At 36.9% G+C, this 9,694-nt stretch overlaps 1 protein-coding gene across 1 annotated transcript in view; it reads left to right on the plus strand.

Annotated features, from left to right (window-relative positions):
* Nucleotides 1–566: 566 nt before the first annotated feature.
* LOC104618391 (transformation/transcription domain-associated protein-like) overlaps nucleotides 567–9,694 on the plus strand; it is a gene marked incomplete at its 3' end in the record, with an annotated part of 39,984 nt that continues 30,856 nt past the window's right edge. Inside the window, exons 1-9 of the mRNA XM_010283970.1 lie at nucleotides 567–666; nucleotides 1,019–1,068; nucleotides 5,434–5,544; nucleotides 6,130–6,234; nucleotides 6,909–6,992; nucleotides 7,726–7,782; nucleotides 8,448–8,573; nucleotides 8,907–8,984; nucleotides 9,214–9,302. Coding sequence (XP_010282272.1) covers nucleotides 567–666; nucleotides 1,019–1,068; nucleotides 5,434–5,544; nucleotides 6,130–6,234; nucleotides 6,909–6,992; nucleotides 7,726–7,782; nucleotides 8,448–8,573; nucleotides 8,907–8,984; nucleotides 9,214–9,302 — 800 coding nt within the window. The remainder of the gene's footprint in view (nucleotides 667–1,018; nucleotides 1,069–5,433; nucleotides 5,545–6,129; nucleotides 6,235–6,908; nucleotides 6,993–7,725; nucleotides 7,783–8,447; nucleotides 8,574–8,906; nucleotides 8,985–9,213; nucleotides 9,303–9,694) is intronic.

The following is a 9,694-nucleotide window of genomic DNA, read 5'->3' on the forward strand; positions in this document are numbered from 1 at the left end:
AGCGGGCTATGAGGAGAGCTGACAGGAAAGCGCCGAGGTGAGGAGGGAGGTCGCTGGTCTTTCGAGCTGAATTTGATTTCAGTTTTCTTTACAAGCGGCGGCACAGCTTGGGGCGCCTCTGGGAGCGAGCCCTGCCGGGGCGCGACCCAGGGCGGTGTAAGTGTGGGGGGCGGCAGCCAAGACAACGCAAGAGGTGTGCGGCGCCGGGAGCATCCCCGGGCCTGCTGCGCCGGGCGGAAACGAGGCCAAACAAAACGCGAATGATTACGCTGAGGTGTGAAAAGCCCACTGATCATTTGTATGTACATCTGTATCGCCTTTATTCAGAAGTGTGTTGCTGGTATATTGAGTGCTGTACATGCTAGGCGTTACAACTGTAAGCCTAACTAAACGTGACAGTTGTGGTTTTTGGAAAAGACACGTCCGCTTCGATATGCCAAAAGAATGGGTGTAGGTGATGTGAAAACTGCTGTTAACCAGCCAATAAACTAACAAATGTTTTATTTTTTTTGTAGGTGTGTTGGTCTTGATTTTATGTACTGAAAGCTGATCCTTCCTCCTCCAAGATGGCATTCGTTTCAGCGCAAGGGCCTACGGTGGTGGACCAAACCACTCTGATGAAAAAATACCTTCAGTTTGTGGCTGCTCTTACGGATGTCAATACACGTAAGATACTTTTTCCTACTGAAAGTTACAGTTGTTCAGTAGCTCGTTTCACAAACATTGCAGTATTGCTTAGACAGTTGATAAAGGTGTGATGAATTCACTTTAAATTTTGTTTGAGTTTTGATTTTTGAAGAAGCAAAGTGATGAGTAATATTTGCATGAGCCGAAGTGAGCGAGCTGTGTGTGTGTGCAGTTGTGTGACAGGGTTGTTTGTGGGAATTGTGTGCCTTTTAATTGGGCAGTGATAGCTAAACTGATAAGATCTGATTGCTTCTTTGCTCAATGAACGTGGGGTTTTCCTTGATGATGCCGTTTTACGTTTAATTTTTTTGCTTGAATTTCCATTTTTCAGCTGATGAAACCAAATTGAAAATGATGCAAGAAGTCAGTGAGAATTTTGAGGTAAATAAAAAACAAAACAACAAAATCCTACCAAAAACCCCCAACCTTCCAGAAATCATGGTCTTGCTTGTGCTTAATGTGTGTCAGTTTGATGTCTGATGTTATATGGTTAAAATATTAATATTAGTATCTTGTGACTTATGATTATATTGTTACAAGTAATTGCTTTTAGGTTGTATTTAGGAGTTATCCAGGTTGTCGAAGAATTACAACATTTGGACTTAGCTTTTTCGTTCTGTGATCTTTATTCAGTAAGCATTTAAATAAAGGTGAAGTAATAGATTTTTCTTCCATTTGTTGAAGTATATGAACTCTCTGTATTTTAAGCTTTCTTTTGTTTAGTTCAAATACGTTATTGTGCCCTCACAGAGCAGAGGCCCCTCAGATTCCTCCAAATAGTTCCCTAGTAAAAAAGTGAGGGGGCAGTTGTCAGATGCAGAATCTGACATCAGGAGTGGAGATAGCTCCAGTGACATCTTTTGCATAGTGTTGGACCATAAAGTTTAGATGAGCAGCAGAAAAAAAGTGAGACACAAGTTAAACCAACCATGTGGTATCAAAAATTATGCTTCAGTTGGATACTTAGTTACTATGTGTCTGTTCTGGAATTGTAGAGAACATTGTAGATGTTCTGTTCTGGAATTGTAGGGAACATATTTTGTGGAATAAATTCAACATCTTAGAATCACTGTAATCCTCTCTATCTAGTTTTTTAGTCATGTTACGGTTAAAACAAAAAGTGCTACCACTATAACACATTCTGTCCTTACCTGCTTTATTTGAAGTAATCTGTCTTAGTCCCTGATGTGGAAACAAATACATGCTCTAGTCCTGTTTAATGTCTTTGGATATTTTTAAGTAAGCTTTATGCAAATATACATCCAGCAGGTGCTGGATGTGCAAAGCTGGGCCAATTTTGGTTGTTGCTGAGTTATTGGTGAAATTTCCTGTCCAGTGAATTTTTTTGTTTAGTTCAGCTTAAGGTAGTTGAATAAATTTAGAGCTAGTGTAACTATATTATAAAAAAACGATAAAAATCTTAATTCTGGCTTAGTGTGTATAAGTGAATAAGTAGAAGTCTGTGACAGTTCTGCATCTATGTGCACATGGGCTGAGCAGAACTTTACATTACTGATAAGTGACTTAACTAAAAATATACTTGTGGAGTTTTTGTATCTGTGTGTTTCAAAGATGGCAGGTCAGCTTAATTTGTTATCTGAGTAAAAGAACAGTTTTAACAGTTTAGCCTAGTGATCTGTTTAAAATGTGAAGGCTTAGTTCACTCTCTTTGCTTTGTCTTCAGTAGGGAAAAACTTTTTCAATATTTGTTTTGATAATGTTCAAGATGGAGTAGCTTTCTTTTCTTGGAACTTGATTGGTTCTGTGCATGGTCCTACATAAAGAGTTGATGAATTTGCTTATGCTGAAGTACAGTTCTGTTTGTTGGAAAATACTTGAGGGAGCAACAGGAACCACTAATATAATTTTAGTTTCGTTTTTTCCTTTGGAGGTTGCGGACAGTATTGTTGCGTGTTGTTATGCTAGATTGCTAGATGGCTGCTTTTCTTCTGGTGCCATAGTCTCCTTATTAACTCTTCTCTATTGCCTACTTCAGCTTCCAATAGCTATAAAGTTCAGCAGATTTTATTTCTCACTTCTTTCAGTGAAAAAATACATTTTTTTTTCCCCACTAATTAGCTGTTTGTTGGAATTTGCAGCATTCAAATTCTGTTGGCTTCATTATTGATCTAGGTGTCTCTCTAGTTAGGGGTAGAGCTGAATGTGAATTGATGAATATGGAGGACTTCTTGAAGTAAGGTTTAAAACTGAGGTGCTTCACCATAATGATTATTGGCTTGATAGTGCCAGCTGTTGGCCTAGTTGTTATGATGTTGTTCTGGACTAGCAGAGGATATTGCTCTTCTCAACGAATTTCTGGATGGAAGCATTTGATAATTTTGAATCTTGTTTCTCAGAAATTATTTGTTTGAGGGGACATTTTTTCCTTCTTCATTTCTTCACAGATTCTGGATTCCAAATGGAGAGACAGGAGTGTATTCACTGTCATTTCAGTCTGTTTTAGAGGAGAAAAAGCTTCCAGAATCAACCTTCATTGCTGCTGCTGTTCTGTGCCAGCAGCGTAATTCTGAACTTGGTTAGAGTATTGGGGGTTTTAGTTTCTTGTGTGGTACAGAGCAGCAGTTCCTAGATATCAACAGTGCTGCTAATTTACTCCTCTTTGCTGTTTAGCAAAGATATTGGGAAAGTGTTTTCAGAAATTTAGGCTGTGTTTGTGAAGGTATACTTTTCCGTGAATGGATTTGCCGCTTTCCAAGAATGTTGGCAATACCCATTTCATTTGTTGGTGGAAACTTTCCTTCCTTCCTTCCTTCAAAGTAGGACCATTCTCATGGCATAAAGCTGGGGAGGTTAGGACTCTTTCAGAATTGGAAAGACTATAGGGGAGGTGGAGCAGAAGATACAGGCAGACTTTCTTTGGAAGACCTTTGAGGTGAAGAGAAGAATCCGGGTGGGATGGGGGAGAGAATTACAAGAGTAAAAGTGAGAAAACTTGCAGATTGAGATAAAGGCCGTTTAATAGGCAAAGCAAAAGCTGCACACACAGGCAAAGCAAAGCAAGGAATTAATTCACCACTTCCCATGGGCAGGCAGGTGTTCAGCTGTCTCCAGGACAGCAGGGCTCCATCACGCGTAACAGTTTCTTGGGAAGACAAAAGCCATCACTCCAAGCATACCCCTCTTCCTCCTTCTTCCCCCAGTTTTTATGCTGAGCATGACATCATATGGTACGGGATATCCCTTTGGTCAGCTGGGGTCAGCTGCCCCAGCTGTGTCCCCTCCCAGCTTCTTGTGCACCCCCAGCCTCCTCGCTGGTGGGGTGGGGTGAGGAGCAGAAAAGGCCTTGACCTTGCATAAGCACTGCTCAGCAGAAAACATCCCTGTATTGTCAATGCTGTTCTCAGCACAAATCCAAACCACAGCCCCGTACTAGCTACTATGAAGAAAATTAACTCTATCCCAGCCAAAACCAGCACATGTATTTAAAATGTTTTTGTGCCCTTCTTACCACATCTGTCTGCTTTCTTGAAAGGCCCTGACATAAAAAACAACTTTGTTTGCACAGTGCCTGCTGTAATATGATTATGGTTGCGTGTTATGAAATCTTACTGCTAAGTAGAGAATAGTAGTGGAAATCTATAAAAGGAGGTGGCTTTACGTAACTTTTATGTTACTCAAGGAATAATGTGAAAAGACTCCTGAAATACCTATATAGATTTTTTTCAAAAGAATGCTGCATTTTTACCTGTACCTTTATTAACAGATCAGTATGCTTCCATATCACAGATGCTTCATAGAATTGCCTAACAGCTGTGGAGAAACTACAGCTGAGTTTTCAAATAAACTTCTCAGTGGCCAAGTTAGATTTTGTTGTTGTTGTTGTTGTTGTTGGTAAGGCAGATGCAGCAATTGCAGATGGAGGAAGCTTGCTCATCTAATATTTCTTCTGGCTCCACAAGAAGTGGATAGTAGTGCAAGATCGTTTTCACAGCGGAAAGTAGTGCTCAGTTTGGGCGATATATGCATGTACACATATTTGCAGAAATAACTCAAATCTCAAATTAACAGTGGATGAAAAGTCTTGGGAATTCTACAGCAATGAAATCTGAGTGTGCCTGTCAATCTTTCTTGTTAAGAACATCCACAGTGTTGGTTTTTTTCCCCCCATTTAAAATAGCTGTATGTTATGCTAATTTTATTTTCTGAGGTGACTGTTAAAATAGGAAAAAAAAATCATTACAGTTTGGGATTGGAAGAAAGAGATTACAGAATCACAGAATCATTAAGGTTGGAAAAGACCTTTAAGACCATCAAGTCCAACCATCAATCCAACATCACCATGCCCACTAAACTATATCCCGAAGTGCCACCTCTACACGGTTTTTGAACACTTCCAGTGATAGTGACTTTACCACCTCCCTGAGCAGCCTGTTCCAATGCTTGACCACTCTCTCAGTAAAGAAATTTTTCCTAATATCTAGTCTAAACCTCCCCTGGCGTAACGTGAGGACATTTCCTCTCATTCTATTGCTAGTTACTTGGAAGAGAGACTAACACCCACCTCGCCACAACACCACAAAATTAATTTGTATTCACTTGTTTGTTTCATTAATAGTGCTCTGTAGCGCATCAGCAGATGCATAATCACTGAATATTAAAAAGTCACTGAAAATGTTTAATAGTGGCTTTTGAATGTAAGTTAATATCATCTGTGTAATGTCTATTGTATTTGTCTCCCCATTTTTTGGTGGGGTTTGGTTTTTTTTTCTTTTTGTTCTTAATTAGAATGTGACATCATCCCCTCAATATTCTACATTCCTGGAACACATCATCCCTAGATTTCTCACCTTTCTACAAGATGGAGAAGTTCAGTTTCTGCAGGAGAAGCCAGCACAGGTAAACTGTGTGGAGCATCTCTTACCTTTTGCAATGTGTGCAGCAGACTACTTGTTCAATGAAGTACTTGATTAACCTAATGAACTGATTTATGTATAGACTTTGTTGTTAAAAATAGATTTGTCAATTGGAGTGAAATTGAAAAAGCCCAGTTTCTAAATATATTACTTATAAGCTTTGCAAATCTGTCCTTCTATGAAAAAGGGGGAAAAACTAGGTGCAACAGAATTGGCTGTCTCACTGAAAAACAGCACATTGTTAAAAATAACTGACTTTACTGTGGAATGAAAGGGAAAAGTTGAATCTATGTCACTAAATACTTAAAACTGAGTTCCTTAAAAGAAGTCGGATAACTTCCAATTTTCAACTGTAAATTTATTAAATTTGCCTTTTTCACATATGTGGGTAGTAGGAAGCATTATGTGTTTGTATATAAGCGTATGTCTGCGTGAAGTAAAAGGCTTTTATATTTTTAAGCATGCAGAAGCATTAAGCTGAAAAAAATACTGCAACCAATTGTTGTTTTTTGAGCTTTTTAAGTTCTATCATATCTTTATTTTTTCTTTTTTTTTTTAATTTTTACAGCAACTCCGAAAGCTAGTGCTTGAAATAATTCACAGAATACCAACAAACGAACATCTTCGTCTTCATACCAAAAATATCCTGTCTGTGATGTTTAGATTTCTAGAGGTATTTTTCTTCCCTCTTAAAACCATTTCAGATTTTCAGAAAGACTTTCTTCTTTCTTCATCTCCAAAAATTCCTAGGGGTAGGATTTTAAATAGCTGTGCTTCTCGAGCAAGAGTGGAAGGGCGTTCTATTGAGTATCACCAGTGTGATATCTTACTATCTATAGATTTTCTGCATGTTCTCTTCTGCCCTTTAGAAACTTGGATTTTAGAGATGCAAGGAACTGTTCTCATGCTAGACAAAGTTTCATCCATGAACACTTTTCTGGCTTGTATAAGTGCTGATACCTTATTTTAGAGATTTTGTTTCTTATTTGGAATTGAAAACACTGTCATTTGAAGCCCACAGAAAAAAACTTGTCCTATGTGGAGGTGTCTTGGTGTGTAAATAGCCCCACCTGTGTCTCTCTGCGGGGCATTAGAAACAGGTCTGACGGTACAGTCTTGTTGAAATTTCTGGTTTTTGTTCCAGTAGATGTGAATTTAATTTTAGCCATACTCTAAGGCTGCAAGGTAAAGTTATATCAAAGGAAAGGCATCTTGCTCATGCAAATTCATATTAACGAGGCACTTGCAGTTTGCTGAGAGGAATATAATTTTACAGGGTTTTGAAGTACTTACAAAGTAGTTGAAGAATGGAGGAGTAGGCTTACTAAAGATTCTCTTTTTTTTCAGACGGAGAATGAAGAAAATGTACTGATTTGCTTAAGAATAATTATTGAATTGCACAAACAGTTCCGACCAGCAATCACTCAAGAAGTAAGTCATAAATCTTGCTATATGGTATAGAACTTAACTGATGTGCTCTTCAGAATTGTTGTTTTGTTCAAGTGGGTTGGTTTGTTTTTTCCTGCTGTCCTTTTATGTTGGCTGACTTGTTGTGGTAACCATATATTGAATTTTTTTTTACCTTAAAGTAATTTTTAAAAGGGGATTACGTAGTGCTAGCACCCCTGGGGAAAAAAACTCAGCTGTTAAGCCTAGTTGTTTTTGCTTTAAGTGTTTATGGGCAATATGATTAGACTGAGGAATAAAATTCCCACAGAAGGGAAGAGAATTGATACCTTTTTAGTTTGTGAAGGGAAAACCCTGGAAAAGGAATATTACGATTCTCTTTGCTCCCATGCCCTTGCTTCTCTCTTGTGACTCTTGAAGGAGTATTTGAAAGTTTGCTTTTTTTATTCTCTTGGTTGCTTTCTTTGACTTTCTCCTAGGAAGGCTTAGTTGGTTTATAGTAATTACTTCTAATAATACTATATTTGAACTGTTTTGAGGTGTTAAGTAAATCGGATTCTTTTCAAGTGCAATTTGAATTAATATTGGTAGAACAGAAGGAAATAGAACACTTTCAGATTGTTTTTAAATACAATGAAAAATATACTCCAATAGTGACAAAAGATTTTATGTTATTGTACTGTTAATACAGAGATTCTAAAATTGTGATTAGCTTTGTTTTAATTTCTTCATGGTAAACTGAATTGTTCCTTCCTAGATTCATCATTTTTTGGACTTTGTGAAACAGATTTACAAGGAACTTCCAAAAGTAGTGGTAAGCTTTTTACTTCTTGAATTGCCCTTGTTATGGTCAGAAAACTAGTTTTTATTTCTTAATTTATCTCTAAAAGATATTAACATAATTACTTTTGTATCTAGTGATACAAAATAAATACCGGTTTAATAAAAGTATTTAACAAAAATACATCTAAAAATGGAGAAATTTAGATTTGGAATTAGAAAATGTTCTGTTTCTAGCATGGTGTTACTAGTATGAGAAAACTGAGGTAAACTTGTATAATAAAGTACTAATCAGTTGACTGGAAGTGGTGTCCATGTAGCCAAATGTGGAGGGTTTTTTGAGGGAAGAGTGAGGTGAGGTACTTTCCAGCAGATAGAGTTATTCAGTGTGCTTGATCTCTGTGGAGGCCGTTGCCTGCTCTTCCTCACGATACAGGGTATCTGTTTGGATGCTTTCTTTAGTGAAAGAACTACCTTGGTTGGGGATGCTTTTCTGCTTCTTGCTGTAGCGGGGGTGAAAGATTGCAGCATATGTCTGTAGTCCTAGTAGATGCTGCAGTGTAAATGTCACGTGCAGAGAAGAAAAAACTGTCTGCAATAAGTTGTGGGGAAAAACTATATGGATGCATTCTAATGAGATAAATATCCTTTTGACTCTTACTAGCATTATTATATTTTTCTTCTGCTCTTTGCTTGTAGAATCGGTATTTTGAGAATCCTCAGGTGATTCCAGAGAACACTGTTCCTACTCCTGAAATGGTTGGCATGATTACAACAATTGTGGTGAAAGTAAACCCTGAGCGAGAAGATAGTGAAACGAGAACAGTGAGTATTCTAAATGCTCTTTAACTATGAGACTGTCTGTATGATTACATAGTAAATATGTAATCATAAGAGCAGGTAAATGTAATAGGTTTTCTTTTTGTTTTTGTTATAAAGAGTTATTTGTAGAAGCCGCTTGAAACTTTTCAGATATTTTCTATGCAGATGTAATGACAGGATTTTTATTTAATATAATACCAAATGGTTTTGTGCTTTTTAAATATTATTGCTAAATATAGTGCTACTAAAAAGAGCAGTTTCTTTAAAAAATGAATTTCAAATACTTTTTTGAATTAATAATTACACTGTTTATAAAACATGTATTCTTTCTTTCAGCATTCTATAATTCCCAGAGGATCTTTATCTCTGAAGGTCTTGGCTGAGCTACCTATTATTGTTGTTCTTATGTATCAGGTTAGTATACTCCAGTATTTTGTATGTAGGTAGTTTTTATTACTGAATGGCTTGAGTAATGTCTGATGGCTAACATATCAGTGAAAATGGATGTAATGTATTTTGGAGATCAAAATATGGCTTAAAAATAAGCCATTGAGATTTCTTCATTTTTTTTCTGATTAGCTCTCAAATAAGTTGACTGCGAATGTGACTTGTAAATTTCTCTAATACTTTTCTTTTTTTAAAGCTCTACAAACTCAACATCCATAATGTAGTAGCTGAATTTGTGCCCTTGATTATGAACACTATTATAATACAGGTTTCTGCTCAGGCAAGGTAAGAGCATTTTAACAGTATTGTGATGATATTTGGGATAAACTACTTAAACCTGCCATTCAATATCACCTAAAATATTTTTGTCTTACATCCTGTGATTTTTGCTTCTAATCTTAGTGCTTTTAATCTCAAAAGTAGCAATGATTATTTGACTTAAAATTGGCAAAAATTTTGTACATGAAATAATTGGCAAATCTGAATATTTCCACTACATGGCAGTGATAAAATCCATGGTTGTGCAGTAGATCCCAATTTATTATTTGATAATGCATTTTTTAAAATAATTTCTGACAGAAAGTCGTATTACCACAGATAGTATGTGATAAGAGACTCTCTTAGTTAGGACACTTGCTGTTGTTTAATCTGTACTGTACCACCAGTGATACATTTTT

This window comes from Phaethon lepturus, unplaced genomic scaffold (genome assembly GCF_000687285.1).
Source record: "Phaethon lepturus isolate BGI_N335 unplaced genomic scaffold, ASM68728v1 scaffold4813, whole genome shotgun sequence".
NCBI classification, from domain to species: Eukaryota; Metazoa; Chordata; class Aves; order Phaethontiformes; family Phaethontidae; genus Phaethon; species Phaethon lepturus.